This window comes from Podarcis cretensis (assembly GCF_951804945.1).
Source record: "Podarcis cretensis genome assembly, chromosome: 9".
Taxonomy (NCBI): domain Eukaryota; kingdom Metazoa; phylum Chordata; class Lepidosauria; order Squamata; family Lacertidae; genus Podarcis; species Podarcis cretensis.
Genome location: NC_137178.1, coordinates 2683748 through 2711700, shown reverse-complemented (window position 1 = coordinate 2711700; position 27953 = coordinate 2683748). Strand labels below are relative to the sequence as shown.

Below are 27953 nucleotides of genomic sequence, written 5' to 3'. Positions count from 1 at the left end.
TATGGAAGGAAGCTGGGGACTTGTATCCTCTAAATCTGTAAGCTCTTTTCAAAGACAGAAGGCATGGAATCTTTAATACTTTCTTTTTGTTGGCTACAGGAATTGGTGCAAAGGGGGAATGAATTATTGGGTTTTAAATTCTATTTCCACCCCAAAGACATGGAGCTCTTTGCCAGAAGTTTCATTGGGCTTATTTGGTTGGCGTGAATTTTTTTGGGTACAGCTGAAGGCACCGGTCTGATTCTGCTCCTTGCACTTAATATTCCTCTGTTTATCTTTTAAAGTTTGCACCAGGGTAATATTTTTCCACGTTCCTAAAACTCATGGACCTCCAACGAAGCTCAGCGCGGGAAGATTTCAGGGCAGACAAGACGAAACTATGGAACTCCCTGCCACAGGAGGCAGTGCTAGGCAAGACCCTAGGTGGTTTTGAAAGAGGATTGGGCAAATTCATGGAGAATTAGGCCTCTGAATGCCCTCCGCTGGGAATTGTTCGTGCGGAGAATACAGTAATCTTGAATTCAAGTCCTGATCTTGAGTTTCCCACAGGGATGTGATTGGCCACTGAGAGAACAGGATGCTAGACTATCCCCTCAGTGGCTCAGTTTGCATGGCTGTTCACCAGAAGGTTGGTGGTTCAAGTCCACCCAGGGACAGGAATTCTGCATTGCAGGGGGTTGGACTAGATGACCCTTTGGGTCCCTTCTAACGCTACAATTCTGAGATTCTCGGACCTACAGCTGGGTGGTCAACAATGTCTAGGCAACATGATGACCATGTACATACGCAATAGACAATCTTTATAGAATTCCTTCAAACCATAACAAGTACAAAATGAGATCTTTAGTCTCAAAGTCTTTGAAAATCTTTAAATGAAGCGAAGTACCAGACTTTGTACGATGACAGACAAGCTGTGAAGCTTTATGTATTCAGCAAATATGATGTCCAACGCTGAACAGTGATTCTGGACATTGACTTCTGCTTCGTAACATTGTTCGTCAGCATGGTGGGAAGTTATAGAATTGCTTTATAAACCCATCTCATTTCGAATGAATGTATATAAATGAAAATATCAAATGCTGTGGAACAGTGCTTATGTCAGATGCTGACGAGGAATTCTACGAAACAGTTCCCAGTGCAAATTATTCTAATTCTGCAGAGGGAAATTTTCTAGCAAACACTAAATGCAAAAATCCCAGAAAGGTTCTTGCTTATCCCACTGAGTAAGATGCAATTGCTCTCAGGAAAAGTATAGAGTTGGATATTTGTTTTTAGTATAACAGAGCAGTTTAGTTACTGTTTGGAAAGTAATTCCTTTTCTGCTATATTTAATGCTAACAGCACACACAGGGTGGAAGCTGGCCAATTTGTTCTTGGTTTTTCTAGGGAGATAAACACCAATTTGTCTAGTTGTCCTGCAAGTACATAGAAAACTGGACAGGTGAGGTGGGGATGCACTTTTAACCTTAAATTGTGGTGCCTAGAAGTGGACACAGGACTCCAGGTGGGCTTTAACCAGTTCAGAATAGAGAAGGACCCATAACAAAGCCCAATGTTCAGTTATGATATTTGGTTACCATAAGAACGAAAGAGGAGCCTGCAGGATCAGGCCCATGGCCCCTCCAAGTCCAGCATCCTCTTCTCACAGTGCAGATGCCCCAGTGAAAAACCCGCAAGAAGGTTTCGAACACAAGTGCCCTCTCCTCCATGAATTTGCCTAATCCTCTTTTAAAGCCACCCGAATTACTAGCCATTTCTGCATCTTGTGGGAGGGAGTTCCACAGTTTAACCAGTCGCTGCATGAAAGAAGAGTTTCCTTTTCTGTGTCCCACATCTTCCAATACTCAGCTTCATTAGATGCCCACAAGTCCCAGTGCTGCAAGAGGAGAAGAAAAATATTTCTTTGTTCGCTTTCTGCATGCCTCTGAAGGACCAGGTGCGCAGCCTGGGAGTCATTCTGGACTCACAGCTGTCCATGGAGGCGCAGGTCAGTTCTGTGTCCAGGGCGGTCTCCCAGCTCTATCTGGTATTCAGGATGAGACCCTCCCTGCCCGCAGACAGGCTCACCAGTGTGGCGCATGCTCTGGTTATCTCCCGCTTGGACTACTGCAATGTGTTCTCTCTGGGGCTACCTTTGAAGGTGACCCAGAAACTGCAACTAATCCAGAATGCGGCAGCTAGACTGGGGACTGGGAGTGGCTGCCGAGACCATATGACACCGGTCCTGAGAGACCTACATTGGCTCCCAGTACATTTCCGAGCACAATTCAAAGGGTTGGGGCTGACCTATGCTGGCCTCGTTCCAGTATACCTGAAGGAGCATCTCCACCGCGGACACTGGGGTTCAGCTCCGAGGGCCTTCTGGCCATTCCCTCCCTGCAAGAAGTGAGGTTGCAGGGAACCAGGCAGAGGGCCTTCTCGGTAGTGGCGCCCGCCCTGTGGAATGCCCTTCCATCAGATGTCAAGGAAATAAACAACTGAGTTTTAGAAGACATCTGAAGGTAGCCCTGTTTAGGGAAGCTTTTAATATTTGACGAATCATTGTATTTTAATATTCTGCTGGAAGCCGCCCAGTGGCTGGGGAAACCCAGCCAGATGGGCGGGGTATAAATAATAAATTATTACTATTATGCCACATGTAATTTTATAAGCGGCTGTCGTGTCGCCTCCTATGGCCTCTTCTCTAAGCTGAAAAGTCCCAATCACTGCGACGTTCCTTCTCTGGGGAGCTGCTCCATCATCCACGCAGTTACACGCACTATGCACTACGTAGACCCAATTCTGTTACCTGTCTTGGTGGCTTTTGGGACTGAGCCAGGATTTGTGGCGCTGCGGCAGCTGCAGCCATTGTGTTCCCAAACGGAAAGCCCCCCCCACCCCAAGCCTAGCCTGGATTACACATTCAGTGAGGAGGGGAGCAGGACAAATGGCTGTGATCTTTCGACGCACGAAGCAGCGAAAGCACGGCAACGGCAACGGCAATAACCCCATATGTCTGCAACATTTGGCAGAGGGATGTGGTTAGTGAAAAAGGCATTAGATAGTCTGGCGGCTCAGAGCCAAGCCCTGGGGTGTTTCGGCTTTTAAAGAGCTCCCTTCCTAATGGAAATGGGCTCGGTAAATAATATTTCCACGAGGAGGGAAAGGGCGGGGGGGGGGGAGAGAAATCTACTTAGTGTTCAGCGTACTAAGATGGAGGAAGGCAGCTGTTGGAGAGATGGCAAACACACAGAGTTGCCCCTTTTGTTTTTTTAAAAACCCAGGTACACGAAGCCAAGTTTGAGCCGTCGTGGTGGTGAGTCTGTGGCCCGCGGCTCTGATTTGGCCCAACCGGAGATCTAATTTGGCCCGCAAGGCCGTTTCCCCCAAACCACAACCCAAACCTGCCTTCCCACACCTGAGATCATCATGTGCAGGGAAGGTCGTAAGGAGAATAGGCCATTTAAGACCTTCGAAAAGTTAAAATACTGTTGTTGTTGTTTAGTCGTTTATTCGTGTCCGACTCTTCGAGACCCCATGGACCAGAGCACGCCAGGCACCCCTGTCTTCGTTAAAATACTAGTAAACTCAAAACAGTTTTAAAACTCTCAATAAACTAAGAGAAGATTAAATATCCGGGTAAGCTTGTCTAGAGGGACGTGGGTGGCGCTGTGGGTTAAACCACAGAGCCTAGGGCTTGCCGATCAGAAAGTCGGCGGTTCGAATCCCCGCGACGGGGTGAGCTCCCGTTGCTCGGTCCCTGCTCCTGCCAACCTAGCAGTTCGAAAGCTCGTCAAAGTGCAAGTAGATAAATAGGTACCGCTCCGGTGGGAAGGTAAACAGTGTTTCTGTGTGCTGCTCTGGTTCGCCAGAAGTGGCTTGGTCATGCTGGCCACATAACCTGGAAGGTGTACACTGGCTCCCTCGGCCAATAAAGTGAGATGAGCGCCACAACCCCAGAGTCGGCCACGACCGGACCTAATGGTCAGGGCTCCCTTTACCTTTAAGCTTGTCTAAGCAGGAATGCTTTTAGAAGGCACTGAAAAAAGCCATCACTGAGAAGGCCCTGGCCCTGGTGGAGGATAGTCTGGCTTCCTTAGGGCCCGGGACCTCTAAACTATGGTTATTCATGGACCTTAAGGTCCTCTGCGGGGCAGACCAGGAGAGGCAGTCCCGTAAATACGAGGAGGCAGCCCACCGGAGCTGCTTCCACGGTTGGTCGGAGGCGGAAATGCTTCTGAATACCTGTTCATAGAATCATAAGAGTTGGAAGAGACCACAAGGGCCATCGAGTCCAACCCCCTGCCAAGCAGGAAACACCATCAGAGCACTCCTGACATATGGTTGTCAAGCCTCTGCTTAAAGACCTCCAAAGAAGGAGACTCCACCACACTCCTTGGCAGCAAATTCCACTGTCAAACAGCTCTTACTGTCAGGAAGTTCTTCCTAATGTTTAGGTGGAATCTTCTTTCTTGTAGTTTGGAACCATTGCTCCGTGTCCGCTTCTCTGGAGCAGCAGAAAACAACCTTTCTCCCTCCTATTTGTGACATCCTTTTATATATTTGAACATGGCTATCATATCACCCCTTAACCTCCTCTTCTCCAGGCTAAACATGCCCAGCTCCCTTAGCCGTTCCTCATAAGGCATCGCTTCCAGGCCTTTGACCATTTTGGTTGCCCTCCTCTGGACACGTTCCAGTTTGTCAGTGTCCTTCTTGAACTGTGGTGCCCAGAACTGGACACAGTACTCCAGGTGAGGTCTGACCAGAGCAGAATACAGTGGCACTATTACTTCCCTTGATCTAGATGCAATACTCCTATTGATGCAGCCCAGAATTGCATTGGCTTTTTTAGCTGCCGCATCACACTGTTGGCTCATGTCAAGTTTGTGGTCAGCCAAGACTCCTAGATCCTTTTCACATGTACTGCTCTCAAGCCAGGTGTCACCCATCTTGTATTTGTGCCTCTCATTTTTTTGGCCCAAGTGCAATACTTTACATTGCTGGAAACCACAGGACGGGAGAGGGCTGGTCTTGGGCTCGAGTCAGCCCAGTGGCCCACCCCCTCCACCCTCCTGTTCTCGCAGGGGTCAACCAGGTGTCCATTGCGGGAAACCAGCAAGGAGGACCCCGACCAAGATCTCTCTCCCCCCTCCTGTGGAAGCAAGAGCACAGCCATCTTGGCTGGGAGACACCCATAGTCCTCGCCTCCTCCACAAATTTGCAACCTGGTGCTCCATAGATTTCCTTGAAAGTGAGCCCCATTCTGACCAGTGGATAGTGGGGGTCAAATTGCAGCCTAGTGCAATGGGGGCTTCTTGAAGGCAAGCCTGCCTCTAGGATTGCAGCCTTTGCCTGGAAGGTGATTTTCCCTAATCCCTTCCTTTTCTTTCTAATCCTATAAGACCCTCAGCACAATCCTTTCCCTGTATGTTCATTCCCTACCTTCCTCCCTCCCTTCCATTTTTTAAAAAAATAATATTTATTAAGGTTTTAAAAGGTACAGAAAGAAAAGAAAAAGAATTAAACATAACAAAACCATACAATACAATACAAAGACAAAAATACTACATATACATAACAAAAATAAAACAAAAACAATTAAAAGAAAAAACACACACCCAATACTTTCAGTGTTATTAACTATCATTTACTTGTTTCAGCGACCTCCTCACACCTCCCTTTTTTGTATTCTAGTTCAGTTAGCTATTTCAACAAATCCTTTCCATCCTTCCCAATTTTAATCCTGATACAATGTAACTTTACCTTCCCTCCTTTCATCCATTAACAATCTATTTTTACTTAAAACAAAAAAAATTCCTTCCAGTAGCACCTTAAAGACCAACTAAGTTAGTTCTTGGTATGAGCTTTCGTGTGCATGCACACTTCTTCAGATACATGAGCTTTCGTGTGCATGCACACTTCTTCAGATACACAGTGTGTATCTGAAGAAGTGTGCATGCACACGAAAGCTCATACCAAGAACTAACTTAGTTGGTCTTTAAGGTGCTACTGGAAGGAATTTTTTTTGTTTTGACTATGGCAGACCAACACGGCTACCTATCTGTATTTTTACTTAGTCCTTTATAATACTTCCCTTCCTCCCTCCCTTCCAAGCACAAACAATCTATTTTGCTCTTCCATTTTTGGGAATGCTAGAAATGTGGTTTGTTTTCATTCCCTGTGTTTTAAAGCCCTATGCGGCCTCGGACCCACATACCTACGGGACCGCCTCTCCTGGTATGCCTCGCAGAGGATCTTAAGGTCCACAAATGACAACATTTTGGAGGTTCCAAGTCGCAAGGTGGTTAGATTGGTCTCAACTAGGGCCAGGGCCTTTTCAGTACTGGCCCCAACTTGGTGGAACGCTGTATCCCAAGAGACCAGGGCCCTGCGGGACTTGACATCTTTCCGCAGGGCCTGCAAGACAGAGCTGTTCCACCTGGCCTTTGGTTTGGACTCAGTCTGACCCTCATGTTTCCCTCCCCTTATGGTTTTGATCTATGGGCTACTTTTAAAATGAGGCTGCATTTTAAATTGCATTTTAACCTGTATTTTAAATTGGTGTTTTTCCCCCTATTAAGTTTTTACTGTAATTTTACTGGTGTTAGCCGCCCTGAGCCCAGCTCTGGCTGGGGAGGGCGGGGTACAGTGGTGCCTCGCAAGACGAAAATAATCCGTTCCGCGAGTCTCTTCGTCTAGCTGTTTTTTCATCTTGCGAAGCAAGCCCATTAGCGGCTTAGCACTATTAACGGCTTAGCGGCTTTTAGCGGTTTAGCGGATAAGCGGCTTAGCGGCTTAGAAAAAGGGGGGGGAGGGGAAAAAAGTCGGAAAAACTTGTAAGACATTTTCGTCCTGCAAGGCAAGCCCATAGGGAAATTCATCTTGCGAAGCGCCTCCAAAACGGAAAACCCTTTCATCTAGCGGGTTTTTCATCTTGCGAGGCATTCGTCTTGCGGGGCACCACTGTATAAATAAATTATTATTATTATTATTATTATTATTATTATTATTATTATTATTATTATTCCTCTGTGCATAAAATGCATGTGTGATGATAACACAAAAAAAAACATGTCTGCAGTTCACCTTGATTTCAGGTCTTTGGGATCCCTCCTTCTCACCTTTCTGCACCTGCTCTGAGTAGGCTGCTCCTGCCGTTTGTTCACCTTGAGCTCTTCCGAATGCAGGATTTGAGCCATTTGTGATGCCGCCTTATAGAGTGCTGGGTGGGCAAGTAATGGCCAGTGTCAGACACCCATGTGGGTTTTCTGGAGGGGTTTTCCTGTGCAGATTAGGATCATTTCCCTCTTGCGTTCAAAATAAAATAAAAATGAGAGCGATCTGATTTAGCTTGCTTGTTTCCTGAATGCAAGGAAGAGAGAGCTAAGAATGGTGAAGCTGTCAAGCCTGAATAAATAAATAATTTTTCCGCTCTGCATCACTTGATGTCCAGGGATTGAACCTGAGGCATTCTGCAAGCCAAGCAGCTGCTGTGTCTCCAAGCTAAGTCCTCTCTGCCTGGAAAAAAACGGATATTTCTTCGATTTCTCCCTCCCATCCTCCCATCTCCATTTCTCAGTCAGACACCCATCTGTTTGAAGGCTGTGGGGGGTGAGCTGCCTGAGTCTTGCCAGTAAAATTACTGAATGGCAGGTAGGGATGGTTTCGAAAAAAAGGGAATGTAGACATTTTCTTGATGGAGGAAAAAACAAAACCCAAAACTCTTTCAAGGAACAAAGCAAACAGCGCTTTATTTAGAGCAAGCCCCCTGAGTTCGGTCTTGTGGAGCCCTTCCTTTTAATTTTATGTGGTTGCATTCCTAAAAATGCAATATATCATAGTTAAAATAAAGAAAAGAAAATGTACCCACCACCCACCCTATTGTAACAGATGGCATGAGAACAGCCCCGATTTAAAAGACTACTGTAAAAGCCTGTGTGAATTCATGTTTTGTCACTTTTATTATTAGTATTAATATTCTGTTGGGAGCCACCCAGACTGGCTGGGTTAATAATAATAATAATATAATAATAAGGCCCTAGAAAGAGGGAGATGAACTTCCCTTTCTGCATTTTCCCTATCATCATCATCGTTCTGTGAACCTCTTTTCATTCACCCCCCACCAACAGAACCCTTAGTTTGATGTTCCCGTGCCAACTCAACTCCCAAACCTGCTTTTAAGACTTTTTGAGGTGGGTGCAGAATGGCCTTCAGTGCTGGACCTCAGTGTATGGGCTGAATAATGGGGGTGGAGACACTCCTTCAGGTATACTGAAGAAACTTGCAATCAGTTAATTCTTGGCAGAGGCAGCTCATAAAGTTGTTGTCGACACCAACCCAAGTTTTTTAGGAACATAAATGTAATCAAAAGTCAAGAAACATGTTCAGGGAAGGGCAACCAAGTTGACCCAGGGTCTGGAAACCAAGCCTTATGAGGAACAGTTGAGGGAGTTGGGTATGTTTAGCCTGGAAAAGAGGAGGCTAAGAGGAGATTTGAGAGCCAGCTTCAAATACACTGGTGCCTCGCAAGACGAAATTAATCCGTTCTGCGAGTCTCTTCGTCTAGCGGTTTTTTCGTCTTGCGAAACAAGCCCATTGACGGCTTAGCGGATTAGCGCTATTAGCGGCTTAGCGGCTTTTAGCGGCTTAGCGGATCAGCTGATAAGCGGCTTAGCGGCTTAGAAAAAAGGGAGGGGAAAAAACCTGCAGGAACTTGCAAGACATTTTCGTCTTGCGAAGCAAGCCCATAGGGAAATTCGTTTTGCGAAGCGCCTCCAAAACGGAAAACCCTTTCGTCTAGCGGGTTTTCCGTCTTGCGAGGCATTCGTCTTGCGGGGCACCACTGTATCTGAGGGGCTGCTGCTCTACAATTCTATGATTCTATAATCAACATTTGCTAATCATCATTCATCATTACTAGAAATCGTAGAATTTGAATAAAATAAGGAATATTGTTGCATAAGGGAATCATCTTCCTAATTCAGAGGGTCCTCATGGTGAGGGACGTGCACTCTGCACATGCCCACACTCTTTACTTCTGAGGCTCATAATTCCTAGTGAAGTCTTTCATGTCCGTGGCGTTAGAAGGGACCCCAAGTTTCATCTTGTGCAGCCCCCCACCCCTCCGAAGTGCAAGAATTGCAGCTAAATAATCCCTGAGAGACGGCACTCCAGCCTCTATTTGAAAACCAGACATGGCTCTCACTGCCAGGAAGTTCTTCCTAGTGTTTAGACGGAATCTCCTTTCATTGCAAATAAATTGGCTATTTTTTTAAAAAAGGTGCCGCGACGTGATTCTTTGTTTTCTGCTAGAGACCGACACAGGGGCCCATCTGGAAGTTGCTTCCCAATTCAGCTCCAAAGGACTTTTTGGCCTGACGTGCTTTAAAAGGACATCATCTCCTCCTCTGGAGGATGAGAAGAACCAGATGGTCCCAGGCTGGGGGAGAGGTTGGCCCAGGGCCTGATGGTTCTGCCAAATCACTGGAGGGGACGATGGGATCCGGATTGGAGTGTGCTCAGGGCTCCCTCCCCAGGTGCTCCTGGACTGGGAATGGGCCCAGGGTAGGCTGGGATCTGCTGGTAGATCTCTGGGTAATTTGTAGCAGATCTGCATATAATTCTTGTTCACAGCAGGGAGTTATTCTGGACTCACAGCTGTCCATGGAGGCGCAGGTCAGTTCTGTGTCCAGGGCAGCTGTCTCCCAGCTCCATCTGGTACACAGGATGAGACCCTCCCTGCCCGCAAACTGTCTCGCTAGAGTGGTGCATGCTCTGGTTATCTCCCGCTTGGACTACTGCAACGTGCTCTGTGTGGGGCTACCTTTGAAGGTGACCTGGAAACTGCAGTTAATCCAGAACGCAGCAGCTAGACTGGTGACTGGGAGCGGCCGCCGAGACCACATAACACTGGTCCTGAGAGATCTGCATTGGCTCCCAGTACGTTTCCGAGCACAAGTCAAAGTGTTGGTGTTGACCTTTAAAGCCCTAAATGGCTTCGGTCCAGTATACCTGAAGGAGCATCTCCACCCCATCGTTCTGCCCGGACACTGAGGTCCAGCGCCGAGGGCCTTCTGGCGGTTCCCTCCCGCGAGAAGTGAGGTTGCAGGGAACCAGGCAGAGGGCCTTCTAGGTAGTGGCGCCCGCCCTGTGGAACGCCCTCCCGTCACATGTCAAGGGGAACAACAACTACCAGACTTTTAGAAGACATCTGAAGGCAGCCCTGTTTAGGGAAGTTTTTAATGTCTGATTCTGTATTGTTTTTAATATTCAGTTGGAAGCTGCTCAGAGTGGCTGGGGAAACCCTGCCCAATGGGTGGGGTATAAATATTATTATTATTATTATTATTATTATTATTATTATTTAACTTGATTTAAAACAACAAACATGCAGGTGTAGTAATCTTTCCACCAACGCGGGATTTGAACCCAAGACCCTGAGATTAAGCATCTCACGCTCTACCAACTGAGCTACCCCCGTCTAGTAGCCCTCAAAGGCAACGTTCATAACTCCCATTGTTCTCGGCGCATTTTGCGATGGGAAATGTCATTAGTGTGAGCCGTTTCTGAGCTCTGGGCGCAGGACTGGGCCTAAGATTTGAGATTAAAACTGCAGAGTGGAAGGAAAAGATGACCTTTTTCTGCCTCCGCGCTTCAGCTCTCTGAAGACTGCAGAAGTTAGAGAAGGGGAAGGTCGAGGCCGGGGCTGTCCAACAGGTCGATCACAATCTACTGGTCGATTGCAGGATGTTCCCCTGGTTGATTCTGGTCAATCTTGGGACCCCCAACCACTTTTTCAAAAATAAAAAATTGCTCAACAGCTTTGCTTCTTCCTCCTCTCAACAACTCTGATCAGTAAGGTAAAGATAAAGGGACCCCTGACCATTAGGTCGAGTCGTGGCCGACTCTGGGGTTGCGGCGCACATCACGCTTTACTGGCCAAGGGAGCCGGCATACAGCTTCCAGGTCATGTGGCTAGCATGACTAAGCCGCTTCTGGCGAACCAGAGCAGCGCACAGAAACACCGTTTACCTTCCCGTTGGAGCGGTACCTATTTATCTACTTGCACTTTTTGGTGTGCTTTCGAACTGCTAGGTTGGCAGGAGCAGGGACTGAGCAACGGGAGCTCACCCCGTCGCGGGGATTAGAACCGCCGACCTTCCGATCGGCAAGCCCAAGAGGCTCAATGGCTTAACCCACAGCGCCACCCGCGTCTGATCAGTGCTACCCCCGAAAAGCTCAACAACTTTGGTCAATACAATGGGCATATTACTGCCAGTTTTTTTGTTTTTTTTTTAGTTGGAATAGATCGCAGTCTCTTGGAAGCTGGGCACCCCTGGACTAGACCATGTGAAACATGAGCATAATATTTTAGTTGCAGTTCATTCATTTTCAGCTTTGCATTTTTGTTCTTAAAAAAGAATGCGCCCATTTCGTTGTTGCACCCATAACCTCGGTTTAAGGTGCCCTTTAGCTCCTAGCTTTCATATCTCAGTTTCTAACACGGCTCAGTAGCCCCTGCCCTCTATGAATTTGCTTGATTTTTAAACCCTCCTGTGGCAGTGAGTTCCATAGTTTAACGGTGCACTGCAGGAAAAAGCGCTTTCATGAAGAAGTCGTAGCCCAAAACATCTGGAGGGCACCAGGTTGGCAATGGCTGCAGGGTTCATTGCATTCTTGGTCTCGCTCTGTCGTTTTGCTTCTGGTTTTCTTTCTTTTGCTGAGCTCTCAAGACTCTGCGGCTCCCGTGTTTCTGTGTGCCTGCCCCTTCCCATTTCTTTTAAAAATGGGTCTAAGAACTGGGATGCTGTTGATGCAAAGGCGCTGCAAGATAATATGTTCAGAAGCCAAGGAGGAGGTGAGAACTTCAAAGCGGGCTCTATTTTTATATCTGGCACATCTCTCTCCACAATTGACACCAAGGTCCCAGGCGTGCCGACATCTTGCACAGCCTGTTTGGGGCTCAAGAGGCTCTGGAGAAAACGGGGAACGAAAGCGTGCTAATGAGATTTATGTTTATGAGCTCAGGGGCTGGTGGTGGGCCAGCATTCCTGAGTGTTCGAATTGGCAGCAGTGCGCATGCCCTTTATTCGATTGTTCTTGTTTACTGTACAGTGGTACCTCTGGTTGCGAACGGGATCTGTTCCGGAGCCCCGTTCGCAACCCGAGAGGAACGCAACCCAACATCTGTGCGTCTGCGCGCGCGCGGGTCATGATTCGTCGCTTCTGCGCATGCACGTGGCATCATTTTGTGCGCATGCGCGAGCTGCGAAACCCAGAAGTAACCCTTTCTGGTACTTCCGGGTTGCTGCGGGACACAACCTGACTGTATGACTGTATACGGTATGACTGTATTTATAGTCTGCCTTTCGCCCATGTCGGCGTTCAGCTCATGGAATTGTAGAGCTGGGGGGGGCTCCCCGGCGGTCATCTAGCCCAACCCGCTGCCACGCGGGGACCACCGCTCCAGAATCCCTGACAGGTGGCCACCCAACCTCTCTTTCAAAAACCACAAGGAAGAAGAGTCCGCCAGCTTCCGAACGACTCCTGCAAGGCAGCTAACAGCGCTTAGAGACATTATAAAATGCAAAGCTGTAAGAACAAACCAGCTGAAAAGCAATAATTAAAATATGTCAAAACACATTTGTGTGGGGTTTCTCTCACGCTTCTCCCAGAAGCTGCAGTGGGTGCAGAACGCTGCAGCACAATTGCTGACAGGAGGGAGGTGTTGCCAGAATATAACTCCCATGCTCACAGATCTGTACTGGCTGCCCATCTGCTAACAAGCCAAGTTTGAAGTGCTGTTATTAGCATATAAAGCCCCTAACAACTGGGGAGCAATTTACCTGTGAGATTACCTTACCTCACAGCTGCCCACTCAGCCACTTCGATCGGAGGAATTGGCCCTGCTACAGGTGCCCCATAATACTCATTCCGCATTTGTAAGAAATCCATCTTTTAATTTGGCACTTTGGAACTGCCTGCCTAGTGATATCAAGCGGGCACCAGAGGCAGCTCTGTTTAGGGAAGCTTTTAATGTTTAATAGGTTATTGTATTTTAGTGTTTTGTTGGAAGCCGCCCAGAGTGGCTGGGGAAACCCAGCCAGATGGGCGGGGTATAAATAATAAATTATTATTATTATTATTTATTTGGGCAAGTCCACCCAGAGACTTAGAAAGTTGAGGTAATGTGAATCTGCTTCAGTATACAGTGGTGCCTCGCAAGACGAAATTAATCCGTTCCGTGAGCCTCTTCGTATAGCGGTTTTTTCGTCTTGCGAAGCAAGCCCATAGGGAAATTCGTTTTGCGAAGCGCCTCCAAAACGGAAAACCCTTTCGTCTAGCGGGTTTTCCATCTTGCGAGGCGTTCATCTTGTGGGGCACTACTGTATTAACTTTTGTATGTTCCAAAATAGGATTCCTACCCCCTTGGTTTTTGTCTTTTGTAAACTGCTTCAAGGGTGGTTGTTTTTTTACAATCAAGCAGTGTATAAATTTTATGAGATTAATAAATTTAGAACCAGCTATTAAAATCCAGTTTGCCCTGAAAGAAGCCCAGCGATCAGCTTGGTCTAGACCAAGGTTTACCAGCTGTTTTTGGGGTACAGTTCCCATCATCCCTTACCACCGGACCTGCTAGCTTGGGGTGATGGGATTTGTAGTCCAGAAACTTGGAGACCCAAGTTTGGGAGACCCTGGTCTACATGTCAGTTCCCAAAGGCTTGTCTGAGCAGGAAGGTGGAAGAAAAGCGACGAGATGTTCTTTCACCTTTGGTGGACGTGCCCAAGGATTAAGACATTCTGGGAGATGATTTATAACGAAATGAAAAAGGTATTCAAATATACCTTCCTGAAGAAACCAGAGGCCTTTCTCCTGGGCATGGTCGGCCAATTGGTGCCAAAGAAGGATAGAACATTTTTCATGTATGCAACAACAGCAGCAAGAATACTCATCGCGAAGTATTGGAAGACACAAGATTTACCCACCCGGGAAGAATGGCAGATGAAGTTGATGGACTATATGGAACTGGCGGAAATGACTGGCAGAATCCGAGACCAGGGAGAAGAGTCGGTGGAAGAAGACTGGAAAAAGTTTAAAGATTATTTACGGAAATACTGTAAAATTAATGAATGCTAGAAAAATGTTGGAATGAAGTTATATGGCTTTAGTAGAAACGTTATAAGGAATTAAGTATAAATAGATTAATAGAGTATTAAAGGAAAAAATAAGGTTAGAATGTGCTAAGATAATTATAGGATAGAAAACAGAGGAAGATGGAAAGGAATTGCTGAAACAATTAACAGAAGTGGAATACAAAAAGGGAGGTGTGAGGAGGTCGCGGAAATAAGTGAATGAAAGATAAGATATTGAAATTGTTTGATGTGTTTTAAACTGTTTTTGTTTTGTTTTGCTAGTTTAATGTTAGTGTTATGTAGTGTTTTTGTATTGTATTGTATTGTATTGTTCTTTTTTGTAGTGTTTAAATTGTTGGAAAAGTAATAAATATTATTTTTTTTAAAAAAGAGAGAGAGGAGGGAGTTTCGTGTCTCGTGGCACCACCGGCCTTGCTTCTGATGCTGAAGGGATCGGGAGGAGGTGCCTACAAAGAAGTCGCTTCCCACAAAAACATATGTTTGTTATTAAGAAGAATAATTTAAAAAAAACCAACAGTAAAACTTTGCAAAACAAACAAGCAAACAATTTCAGTCCCAGTAGAGAAAGACTGGATGGGATTAGAAACTTCCAAGCCTTTAAAAGTCTTGCAAAAAGAAAAAGGGAGGAGGAGCTTGCAAAGGAAATGGTAGAGATGGTACCTACCTCAATATGCAGTGGCAGGGAGTTCCAAAGGTTGGTGCTGCTATAGTTGTTGTTGTTGTTTAGTCGTTCAGTCGTGTCCGACTCTTCGTGACCCCATGGACCAGAGAACGCCAGGCACTCCTGTCCTCCACTGCCCCCCGCAGCTTGGTCAGACTCATGCTGGTAACCTCGAAAACACTATCCAACCATCTCGTCCTCTGTCGCCCCCTTCTCCTTGTGCCCTCCATCTTTCCCAACATCAGGGTCTTCTCCAGGGAGTCTTCTCTTCTCATGAGGTGGCCAAAGTACTGGAGCCTCAGCTTCACAATCTGTCCTTCCAGTGAGCACTCAGGGCTGATTTCCTTCAGAATGGAGAGGTTTGATCTTCTTGCAGTCCATGGGACTCTCAAGAGTCTCCTCCAGCACCATAATTCAAAAGCATCAATTCTTCGGCGATCAGCCTTCTTTATGGTCCAGCTCTCACTTCCATACATCACTACTGGGAAAACCATAGCTTTAACTATACGGACCTTTGTTGGCAAGGTGATGTCTCTACTTCTCAAGATGCTGTCTAGGCCTGTCATTGCCCTTCTCCGAAGAAGCAGGCGTCTTTTAATTTCGTGGCTGCTGTCACCATCTGCAGTGATCATGGAGCCCAAGAAAGTAAAATCTCTCACTGCCTCCATTTCTTCCCCTTCTATTTGCCAGGAGGTGATGGGACCAGTAGCCATGATCTTCGTTTTTTTGATGTTGAGCTGCTATAGTAAGGTTCCCCAATTTTTTTCAAGGAATCCGGGGACACTTTTCAACTCCGATGGATCTTGTACGGGGACTGATTTGTAAATCTGGGGATTGTCCCTGGGAAACGGGGACGTATGGTAACCTTAGGCTCTAGTCAAGGTCCAGTTCCTGCAAAACGGCCTTCTGGATATTTGCTTGTGGAAAACTCTGCAATTCCTGGGGGTGGGGGTGGCTATAGGGGTGTGTTAGCTTTTGTCCTGAGCTCATTTTGTCTTTTTGCCTGTGGGTCACGGAATCTGCGATTGGGGTTGACGGTTCACTTCCCTAAGGATGCTGAGCCTGCTTGCCCACTCCTCCTCCTCTTCACCCCCCCCCATGAAGAAAATTGTTGGTATGGGCGTGGACATGTCAGCCCTTAGGACCCAGAGGGAACGCTTCGGAGAACTGTTTGGGCAAGGCGGTTCCCTACCCTGTGCAAGATCTTTTGTCGGGGAGAGAGAAGTCTCTTAACTGTGGCTCAACCTGCCTGTCTTCTTCCCCTCTCCTGCTCCCCTTTGTGCACCCCCTCTTTGTCTTCAGAGGCAGCCCGCTGCACCCCCTCGGAGCATGGCCCCTCGCTGACAGGGCTGGCCGAAGTTCAACGCAGAGCAAGCCGGAGGAACTTCTCCCTGGGTCAAATGGCGACTGCAAACAAGGGTGAGTGGCCGGTGTGTGGTACCCGAGTGGGGCTGGATGCCCGTTGCCACGGCGACCTGAGCAACATGGGTGGTCTTGGGCTGCTTTGGCCCTTCCATCGGGCATGTTCCTTGAGTGCAGGGTTCCTTGCTCTTAGTTTGAATGCCTGCTGGATCAGGCCGAGTCCAGGCAGCTGCAGTCCCTCAGCCTGCAACCTGGAGGGTTGCTAGCACAGCGTTCACCAACCTGGTGCCCTCCAACTCTTTTGGATCCCAGCTCCCATCAGCTTCAGCCAGCGCAGGCCTACTTTGCAGGGTTGCACAGGACGCAGAGACGATGCAGAGCAGTCTGAGCACAAACGATCAGGATTGCGCTTGAAACGTTACGTGTTCTCTGTTGCAAGTTTGGGGAGGTTGCGGTGGTCCTGTGCTGGGCGAAATTCCTGCCCACACTAACCCAGTGCCCTCCAGAGATTTTGGACTACAACTGCTGTGCTGGCTGGGGCTTCTGGGAGTCGTACAGTGGTACCTCAGGTTAAGTACTTAATTCGTTCCAGAGGTCCATTCTTAACCTGAAACTGTTCTTAACCTGAAGCACCACTTTAGCTAATGGGGCCTCCTGCTGCTGCCGTGCCGCTGCTGCACGATTTCTGTTCTCATCCTGAAGCAAAGTTCTTAACCTGAGGTACTATTTCTGGGTTAGCGGAGTCTGTAACCTGAAGCGTATGTAACCTGAGGTACCACTGTAGTCCAAAACCATGGCATTGCTCCAGGTTGTGCTATGCAAAGGCTGTGCTATGCCGACGTCGCACGAATTCTGTCTTGAGCCTTTTTGGTTGTGATACGTCCAAACCAACATCCATCACTGCACCTGGAGGTAGGAAGGGTGAGGGAATAATATTATTTGCAAATAAGCCCCGTGCCCATCAAAGGGCAGTAGAGCTGTTCTCGGGCAAGGGGGCTGTTGTGTCCAAAACATACAGAACGGAGCTGGCTGAGATACCTGGCAGAGTTGCTCCATTTCTGCCTGCCTTTCTGTGTTTTGTATTCAGTCCTTGCCTCCCTTTAATAATCCGTTTCAGAAAGCGGATACAAATCTGTTCAGAACGTCTCCGGCGAGGAAAATACACATGCCGCAGCAAAACCTGAATGAAAGGGGTTTGAGCCAGTTTGGTGCAGAGGGCAGCGCCATGACTGCCTGAACTGGGGACGGGTTCAAATCGCTACTGTCTCTGGCTTGCCTTCCTCGCAGGGTCGTTGGAGGGTCTAAGACTGGATAGCCCCTGAGCTCCTTGGAAGAAGGGAATGCTTCTATGCAGCTCACTGCCCCACAGGTGATGGTGGCCCCAACCTGGATGGCCTTAAAAGATGAGTAGAGAGATTCCTAGAGGAGGAGACGGCTATTGATGGCTACTAGCCATGATAGATATAAAACAGCTCCACAGTCAGAGACTGCAATGCTTCTGAATCCCAGATGCTGGAAGCCACAGGAGGGGAGAATAGCTCTTGTGCACGAATCCTGCTTACTTGTTTCCTATTTGGGCATCTGGCTGCCCATTGTGAGAACAGCATCCTGCACTAGACGGGCCATTGGCCTCATCCGGCAGTCCCTTCTCACATTCTTACACGCTTATAAACTCAGTGACCAGATGCCTCAACAGACCAGCTCTGCAGCTTTGCAAGGCACGCCTGCCTTTTTTTGCAAAAAGAATATTAGCAGACATCTGGAGTCTCCTAAGAATCGCTGCTTCTAATTCTCCTGCCTTCCACTGCCGAAACCTCTCTGCGTTAACAACCCTTTTCTCCCCCAACTCCCAGTGGCCTCAACCCCCATTTATTTGGCCTTATTGACAACACAGTCATGTACAGCGGTACCTTGGTTCTCGAACTTAATCCATTCAGGAAGACTCCTGAAACCATTCAAAAACCAAGACGCGGCTTCCGATTGGCTGCAGGAGTTTCCTGCCGTGTCGGACGTTCGGCTTCCGAAAAACATTCGGAAACCGGAACACACACTTCTGGGTTTTAGGTGTTCGGGAGCCGGTTTGTTTGACAGCTAAGCTGTTCGGGAACCAAGGTACCACTGTATCTCCTTGTCTCTTCAGAGGTAAGGGGCTTCTTGAGTTCAGTGGGGCAGAGGGAGGTTCATGTAGGATTGTATTTCAGGGGGGTTGGGATGGATGACCACTGCGGTTCCCTTCCAACTCTACAGTCCCATGATTGCAGCCTCAGTGGCTGATCCATGGCTAATGGGCAGAATTTGGAATGTGCTACCCACCCTCCTCTTTCCTACTCCTCCTTTGCTGGACAGGAGTTTCTGGAAAGGCAAGTACTTTGACCTGGGAGGGGGACGCGGAAAACCTTGCTGGACAGGAGGAGGGAAGCCTCACAGAAGTTAGTCGCCTTGCTTGGGGCGTAATTGTAAACTCAGCAGCACCAGAGGGGACTTCAGCCATTGCAGGATATGCTTTTTTATTGCACTGTATTTTATTGGGACCCTGAAATCCACCAACTGGTGTCTGGTATAGAAAGACGTACGCTTAGGATTCAATAATTTTCAGCACAGGAGTGATTTTGAGGACCAGAACTGAATGGAGCCCAGCCCACACAGACACACACCCCCCCCCCCATAAACATGGTCTGTCCTTTCCCCCAACTTTCTTCATTCCAGCTATGATATACTGTCAGTGGGTGAGTCATTTCTGTTGCAGTTGCTGAACAACCGGGGAGTCAGGAATCCTTTGCTTACTCAGACATTAATACGAGGTTAGGAGAGAAAGGTGTAGTAGTAAACAGCCAGCTGGGAGATCTTTGCTTGCTGTCGTGAGTAGGCTGGAATAGTGGTTAAGACTAGGACCCGGGAGACCAGGATTCAGATCCTGGCTCAGCTATGACTCTCACTGGCTGTGACCTTGGGCTGCCAGTCCACTGCCTTGCAGCTTAACCTACTTTGCAGTGTTGTTGGGATTAAACCAGGCACAGGGCCTTCTCAGTGGTGGCACCCACCTCGAACACCCTCTCATCAGATGTCAAGGAGCTGAGTAGCTATATACCTTTTAGAAGACCTCTGAAGGCAGCCCTGTATAGGGAAGCTTTTTAAGGTTTGATGTTGTTTGTTGATGTTTACATATACAGTGGTGCCTCACAAGATGAAATTAATCCGTTCCGCGAGTCTCTTCGTCTTGCGGTTTTTTCGTCTTGCGAAGCACGGCTATTAGCGGCTTAGCAGCTTAGCGGCTATTAACAGCTTAGCGGCTTTAAGAAAAAGGAAACAAACTTGCAAGAACTCGCAAGACGTTTCGTCTTACGAAGCAAGACCATAGGGAAATTCGTCTTGCAAAGCACCTCAAAAAACGGAAAACTCTTTCGTCTTGCGAGTTTTTCGTCTTGCGAGGCACCACTGTATGTTGGAAGCTTCCCAGAGTCGCTGGGGCAACCCGCTCAGATAGTCAGAGTATAATTAATAGAAATTATTCCTTGGATGAGCTCCTTGCAGAAGAAGGATGGGATTATAAGTGCAGTCAATAAATAGTGAATTGCTTCGCTTCTAAACTGTCTGCATTTCTGAATACAGTGAGCAAGGTAGAGGAAGCATTTGGCCGCTGAAATAAACGACTGCTGTGTCTTGTATCTGCTGAACCGGCAGCCTCATATTCTTCCTCTGTCACTGGTGCCCCCAGATGCCCCACAAGGGGGTGGAGTGGCTCCTCTAGGGCCTTTTTAGTTTAGAGCAGGGTTTCCCCAACTTCGGTCTCCAGCTGTTTCAGAACTACAATTCCCATCATCCCTGACCACTGGTCCTGTATCCAGGGATGATGGGAGTCGTAGTCCCAAAAATAGCTGGAGACCCGAGTTTGGGAAACACTGGTTTAGAGAAAAGGTAAGAGGCCACATGATATTGTTGGCATCTGTCTTGAGAGACAAAAGAGGAGGGCTCCTTTTGGGGGTGAGGTCAATCAGTTGGAGAGTTATAGCGCCTGCTGTGGCCGCAGAGACCAATAGGGGAGAGATATGTTTTGTTGCAGCCAGGGCAGATGAAGGCATCTGGTTGTGCTGCTGCAGATGCACCAAGGCTAGGGTTACCAGATGTCCCCGGTTCCCTGGGACAGTCTCTGGATTTGCAAATCTGACCCTGGACAAATTCCATCTCTGGAATGTCCCCAGATTTGCAAAACCAGATTTGCAAAACTGAAACTTCTGGCAAGAAAAAATGGCGGGCGCCACAGCAGCAAGCAGCTCCTGAAGCCAGCCAGAGCCAACTGCGCTACCTGGCTGGCTCCGGGCTGCTGATTGCTGCTGCCGCTGCCAAAGGGGAACTGGGGACGTCCGGCGGTACAGATCTCCTGCCTCCTTCCCCCTTTGTTTTGACTGATCAGGGGAGGGTCGGGAGTTGCGGGCGGGCGGCCGTTGCCCAGTTTTTAAAAAACTCTGCGCATTTATGTTTCACAAGGTGCGAAAGAAGGGCTTTGCACCTTGCCTGGCAGAGAAACCACGCGCATTGTACCGCTCCTGGGCAATGGCTGCCGCCCGTCAGGGGGCAGGAGATCGGGGGAGGCTCAGGAGTCACGGGTGTGCGGCGTGCCATTGCCCAGTTTTTTAAAAACTCTGTGCATTTATGTTTCACAGGGTGCGAAAGAAGGGCTTTGCACCTCACCATCCCCACTACTGACTCCCTGTTGCTGCTCGGCTTCAAAAAAAAAAAAAAAAAGTATCCCCGGATTCATTGAAAAAAATCTGGTAACCATAACCAAGGCCTTTCTTCTCTCTGTGCTTCTTCCAGTGGACATTTCTCCTCTGGTCACTGCTACAGATGCACGACCTGACGGTCTGTCTTCAGGCACTGCAGTTGCCTGCAAACCACACGGTGTGGTTGATGTCGCCATCATCCGTGCCACTTTTGCAGACATCTTTGTGTCACAGAGTTGGGCCTGGCGCCAGAAGCCAGGAGCACATCCTTGGGGATACGACAGGAGTTTATGATACGGTTCATGGCATGGAGAAACCTGAAAGGGGATTTCGTCTCGGTGAAAAACAGGCCTGCCCTTATTCCTACAGTTTAACAGACGCAGCATAAAAGGAAAAGGCAACAAGGATGGAGGAGAATGGGGGAAAGAGCAAATTTAGGGTACCTGTGCTTCAGGTTACAGAGCTCTTGCAGCGAGCAGCTAGGTTGGAAACAGTTCAGGGGAGCCTGATGGAATGGCTGTTGCTTGGGATCAGATGCAGGAGAGCCAAGGGCAGCTGGCCTCTGCCTTTGGTGCAGCTTGATGGAAAGGTTGCTCCCAGGTGGCTGGGCTCAATGCTCTGCTAATGCTGAACCCCACCCTGGCGGTGGAGAGGACTTGACCACAGCTGTGCAGCCCTCTCCCTCCAGCTATCAGCACCGCTTTCTTGTCTGAGCTTGCTGGGGCTCGTGTCCCTGACCTTTTGTTTTTTAAACACCTGCCCAATATCATGTTTTCCGTCCATCAGATACGCAGTGACCCGTTGCTCTGAACTTTTCCACATTTTTCAAGAAAATAACTGCGTGATGGGTTGATACGGGCTGTGAGTGATGCTTGCTGGGTTGGTTTGGGGGATGGGGGAATCTGCACAGGTTTGGCTGTAGAGGCGATCAGGCTGGGTAAGGCAGTTTAGGACCTAGGCCAGGGGTCTGCAACCCACGGCTCTTTTACACCTTTGCCGCGGCTCCGGGGCGGATACTAGCGAGGGGAGGAGGCGCATTGTGCACCCCGACACTCCCCACTGTGGCGGGTGCTGTACTGGCTATGACGTCGCATGGGGGCGGTGCGTGTGTTAGTCACGCACCGTTCCAACATCACCTTCCCGCCCGCTGTCAGATTGCGGCTCCGGAGATATATTTGTTTTAAATGTCGCAATGGTTTTGCGGCTCCCAGTTTTTTTTTCTTCGGAAACGGGTCCAAGTGGCTCTTTTTGTCTTAAAGGTTGCAGACCCCTGACCTAGGCTAACAGTTTATTGTCGGTGCTCAGGTGTGGAAACGAAAGACTCCAGGCAGGCTTTTTAAAATGTGCATCTTCAAAATAAATATATTTTTAAAATATAATTTGTTCCATTAGAAAATGTCTTTGTCTTCTTCCTTTGTCTCTTTGTCTTCTTCTCTGTCTTTGTCCTCTTCTCTGTCGTTGTCTTTGCCTTCTTCATTTTTCTTCATAGCGGAGGCGCTTATCCAAAGCGGGCTCCCTGGAAACATTTATAAATAAGTTTCCGTGACAGAAACCCTCTGCAAAAGGAAGAGCTGGATCTTTTCCACTTGACACGCCTCTGCTCATCAGTCGAACTGTGCACCCTTTTCACCGTCTCCTGAGCACCAAACTTATCTCTGCCATTTGGTGCATTGTTGTCTCTGAGAGCTGCAGCTGTTGCCTGTTGATAGCAAGCCCAATAAACACACGAGACGAAACCGGCTGTGTTCTTAGATAAATAAGGTGTACTATTCATAGTATCAAATTATAAATTTCAACGGAAGTAACTCATAAAGTTCAACAAATGAACAAAGCAGAAGACCCAGTGGATCAGATCATTCTCTAGCCAGTTCATGCATAAGGTTGTTTATGGTTTTATATTATTTTTGCTGTAAAATGTGTGAGATCATGATATTGTATTTATTTGCATTACTTAGAGCTTTAAGTACTGATGAAGCCCAGGACGGCGAAGCAAGGCCAATATTCTGGAAATCCTTGTCTAGACTCTGTGTAAGGATTTTGTGGAACTGTAACAACCTTTCATGTGGACTTTTTGGACTTTACGGACAGACAGATGGAATAGGCACCATTATACAGATGGACCTGACTAGCGAATGATCTGATCCACTGGGTCTTCTGCTTTGTTCGTTTGTTGAACTTTATGAGTTACTTCCGTTGAAATTTATAATTTGATACTATTAATAGTATACCTTATTTATCTAAGAACACAGCCCGTTACATCTCGTGTGTTTATTGAGTATGCTTTACGTGACCATAGGTTTGTTTGTTGTTGTTTTGCTAGTGTTAAAAGCCTCTATAACCTTAGCTCCTTGGTGTCTTTTGTGCAAGCCTCTCGTCCCTTCCACCAACCCCAACAACTAATAATAATAATAATAATAATAATAATTTATTATTTATACCGCCTTCCCTGCTTGGCTACAAGACCAGATGATAAAAAGGAAGAGGAGGAGCAGCCCGGTGTGGCTTTCAGTACAAAGCCAAATCTGGTTTTCTCAACCCAGCCTGAATGCCGGGCAGATCAAACTTGCCAATATCGTAATGCCCTTATACAAATAATAATAATAATAATAATTTATTATTTATACCCCGCCCATCTGGCTGGGTTTCCCCAGCCACTCTGGGCAGCTTCCAACAAAATATTAAAATACAATGGTCTGTTAAACATTAAAAGCTTCACTAAAAAGGGGGCTGCCTTCAGATGTCTTCTAAAAGTTTGGTAGTTATTTTTCTCTGTGACATCTGGTGGGAGGGCGTTCCACAGGGCGGGTGCCACTGCCTGGTTCCCTGTAACTTGGCTTCTTACAGGGAGGGAACCACCAGAAGGCCCTTGGAGCTGGACCTCAGTGTCCGGGCTAAACGATGGGGGTGGAGATGCTTCTTCAGGTATACTGGACCAAGGCCGTTTAGGGCTTTAAAGGTCAGCTTTGAATTGTGCTCAGAAACGTACTGGGAGCCAATGTAGGTCTTTCAGGACCAGTGTTATGTGGTCTCACCAGCTGCTCCCAGTCACCAGTCCAGCTGCCGCATTCTGGATTAGTTGTAGTTTCCGGGTCACCTTCAAAGGGAGCCCCACGTAGAGCACATTGCAGTGGTCCAAGCGGGAGATAACCAGAGCATGCACCACTCTGGTGAGACAGTCTGCGGGCAGGGGGGGTCTCATCCTGCGTACCAGATGGAGCTGGGAGACAGATGGAGCTGGTTGACCTGCGCCTCCATGGACAGCTTTGAGTCCAGAATGACTCCCAGGCTGCACACCTGGTCCTTCAGGGGCACAGTGACCCCATTCAGGACCAGGGAGTCCTCCACACCCGCCCGCCCCCTGTCCCCCAAAAACAGTACTTCTGTCTTTTCAGGATTCAACCTCAATCTGTTAACTGCCATCCATAGTGCGGCTGCATTTGGAATACTGTGTGCAGTTCTGGTCGCCAGAGGGCTATCATAGAGTTGGAAAAGGTTCAAAAAAGGGCGCCCAAAATGATCAGAGGGATGGAGCAACCCCCTACAAGGAAAGGCTGGGCTTTTTAATTTTGAGAGAAGGCGAGTAAGAGGCAGCATGGTAGACATTTTTTAAACGACGCATGCCGTTGAGAAGGCGAGTGGACTTTTCTCCCCCTCTCGTAACGCTAGAACTCATGGACATCCAATATTGGAAGGTTCAGGACAGATAAAAGAAAGCCTTTCTTTACTCAGCACATAGTTGAACTGTGGAACTCACTGCCACTTGATGGCTACTAGCCATTATGCCTGTGCTATGTCTTTGCAGCTGGAGGCAGCCATGCTCCTGAACGCCAGTTGTAGGAAACTGTGGGAGAAGAGGGGCTGTTGCGCTTGAATCCTGCTCACAGTCCTATTGGTAATATCCAAGGCAACACGATGACCAAGTCCAACAATGCAATATCAATTTAAGTTCTTTATATAGGCTATACAGAACATTGAACAATATGAAATATGCACTCTCTACAAAACCAAATAAACAGAAATGTTATAAATCTCTGAAAGTCACAAAACGTGTACTCTTGATGGTTTCTCTTGAAAAAGTAGAACCAAATGAACATAAGTATAGAATATATAAATAGTTTATATTGATATTGCGTTGTTGTACTTGGTCATCGTGTTGTCTTGGATAACACTGATATTTGTTTGCAACACAGGGGTTTAATTCTTTGGTTACTTACTGTTGTACAATCCTATTGGGGCATCTGGTTATCCACTGTGAGAACAGAATGCCGGACTAGGTGGGCCTGATCCTGCAGGCTCTCCACGTGTCTCCATGTTCACCAGACCAAGCCAGCTGCGAATCAGCAGCTCCAACTTCTGTCTAATGTTTCTGGTGGATTCCTCTTCCTGAAATTGGCACCTGATCCCTGTTTGGCTTTGATGCGTCTCCTCTAGGCACCAAGTCCAAAGTGGGAGGTGTCCGCTTCGCCCCGCCTCAACCGGCAGAGGGGACTTCCAGCCATGTGCACTTTGACGAGAAGCTCCACGACTCCGTGGTCATGGTCACCCAGGAGAAAGATGGCAGTTTCTTGGTGAAGGTAAGAGCGCACTGTTGACTTACGTCATACTTGTGGTCCACATCCATTTCGCATGTAGTACTAGTTGGGATGCGGGTGGTGCTGTGGGCTTGCCTAGGGCTTGCCGATCAGAAGGTCGGCGGTTCGAATCCCCGTAACGGGGTGAGCTCCTGTTGCTCAGTCCCTGCTCCTGCCAACCTAGCTGTTCGAAAGCATGTCAAAGTGCACATAGGTACCGCTCCGGCAGTAAGGTAAACGGCGTTTCCGTGCGCTGTTCTGGTTCGCCAGAAGGGGCTTAGTCATGCTGGCCACATGACCTGGAAGCTGTACGCCGGCTCCCATGGCCAATAAAGTGAGATGAGCGCCGCAACCCCAGAGTCGGCCACGACTGGACCTAATGGTCAGGGGTCCCTTTACCTTTAACTTACTAGTAGGCCAGATGTCTGTTTGTGCATCTGGAGTCTAGAGGTTGGGACTGCATGTTAGTGCTCCCATCATGTTGCTGTTTAGTCGTGTCCGACGCTTCGTGACCCCCTGGACCAGAGCACACCAGGCACTCCTGTCGTCCACTGCCTCCTGCAGTTTGGTCGAACTCATGCTGGTAGCTTCGAGAACACTGTCCCACCATCTCGTCCTCTGTCGTCCCCTTCTCCTTGTGCCCTCCATCTTTCCCAACATCGGGGTCTTTTCCAGGGAGTCTTCTCTTCTCATGAGGTGGCCAAAGTCTTGGAGCCTCAGCTTCAGGATCTGTCCTTCCAGTGAGCACTCAGGGCTCATTTCCTTCAGAATGGGGAGGTTTGATATTCTTGCAGTCCATGGGACTCTCAAGAGTCTCCTCCAGCACCAGAATTCAAAAGCATCAATTCTTCAGTGATCAGCCTTCTTTATGGTCCAGCTCTCACTTCCATACATAGTCCCATCATAGCCCCTCACCTACCAAAACCCTGCCTGTATGCTGCCGTCCCTATCTGTGCAGTATGTATGTATGTATGTATGTATGTATGTATGTATTTCCCTTCTCTTCGCTCCCCTTATCCTTTTATGGAGATCACCCGCTCTGAGACCCCACAGCTAATTCTCCCCTGGCCTCCTCGCTGGCCCAAGTAGGAACAATTCAGCCAGCTAGCCCTGGTGACTATCTGATGCTTATTAGATGGGTTTCCCCCAAACTGATTTCTGAACTTTGAATTTTATTGTTATTCATGTTTTTATACTGTGTTTTATGCTGTTTCTACAATTAAGTGTTTTAACTTTGTCGTTAACCGCCCTGAGCCTGGTTTTCTGAACCCGGGAAGGGCGGGGTATAAATAAAAATTTATTAGTAGTAGTAGTATCAGTGAGGACTAGGAACACACTTTAAAAAATAAAATAAAAATTATTGAGTTTTACATAAGATATTTCAGTTTACACATATTGTTCACCATCCCATTTAGGATTCTCAGAAGCCCCAGACTTCTCACCACCCTCTGGTTCCCAATGTCAACCCCTTTTTCTTTCAGCTTATACATTTTTTATCTCATTTGTTAACAATATTACTAACTTTTTCCATTGTTACGTTTTTAAAACCCCACAAACCTAGTAGCAGCAAAATGCTGAGCTCTTCTGAATGCAAAACTCTTCTGTGTCTAGCATCGCACCCTGTGTTTCTAATGAACTTTCTGCAAGAGGTTTTTTTCTCTCTCGACTTTATTCTTTGACCCCTATAACTGAGATCCTTTCAGGTATCCAGAGGGGTCCCTCGCTTCCAACATCGCTCTTTCCAGGAAGGGCGAGCTATATATAAGCCCTATGTGTCCAGAGCCTGCCTTGATGATAGGATATTGAAATTAGCAAGTCCTTTTCGTAGCTCAGGGAATTACTGGTTTAATTCGCTTTTGCCCTTGGCGCTTGGAAGCCGTCCAAGCAAAGGGGATCAGGCAAGATTTTCAGCCTGGTAGCGTTGATGGCTTAGTTGCTGTTGACTCAGAGCTTACCCAAATTAGCACCAATTTACCAGGACTTCCCCTGCTTCCTTCTCCTGCTTTGGCTAACAAATTGTCAGGAGACGGAGAGCATCCAGTTCTTTGTAACTCTTGAAGCAGGGGCAATAAACAACTATTTTACTTTTAAAAGACAACTGAAGGCGGCCCTTTAGGGAGGTTTTTAATGTCTGACGCTGTATTTTTTTTCCATATTCAGTTGGAAGCCGCCCAGAGTGGCTGGAGAAACCCAGCCAGATGGGCGGGGTAGAAATAATAAATTATTATTATTATATACAGGTGAAACTCAGAAAATTAGAATATTGTGGAAAAGTTCATTTATTTCAGTAATTCAACTTAACCACAATATTCTAATTTTCCGAGTTTCACCTGTATTATTTTCACTGTGGGTGTTGGAGGATGTTGAGACACAGCAGATCAGGAGGTTTGTTTCGTGCAGAAAGCTTCAAAATGGAGAGGCTGGGAGCCTTGCTTCGGGGTGGGGCTCAAGGCCTTCTCAATGCGCTGGCTCTGGGATGCTCTCGTGAGATTTCACGACGGC

The 27953-nt window shown here is 47.6% G+C and overlaps 1 protein-coding gene across 1 annotated transcript in view; it reads left to right on the top strand.

The window, feature by feature from the left end:
- Positions 1–27953, top strand: part of ADISSP (adipose secreted signaling protein) — a 72433-nt gene that overhangs the window by 13993 nt on the left and 30487 nt on the right. Inside the window, exons 2-3 of the mRNA XM_079991248.1 lie at positions 16100–16216; positions 25312–25454. Of these exons, the coding sequence (XP_079847374.1) occupies positions 16198–16216; positions 25312–25454 (162 nt within the window). The 5' untranslated portion in view covers positions 16100–16197. The remainder of the gene's footprint in view (positions 1–16099; positions 16217–25311; positions 25455–27953) is intronic.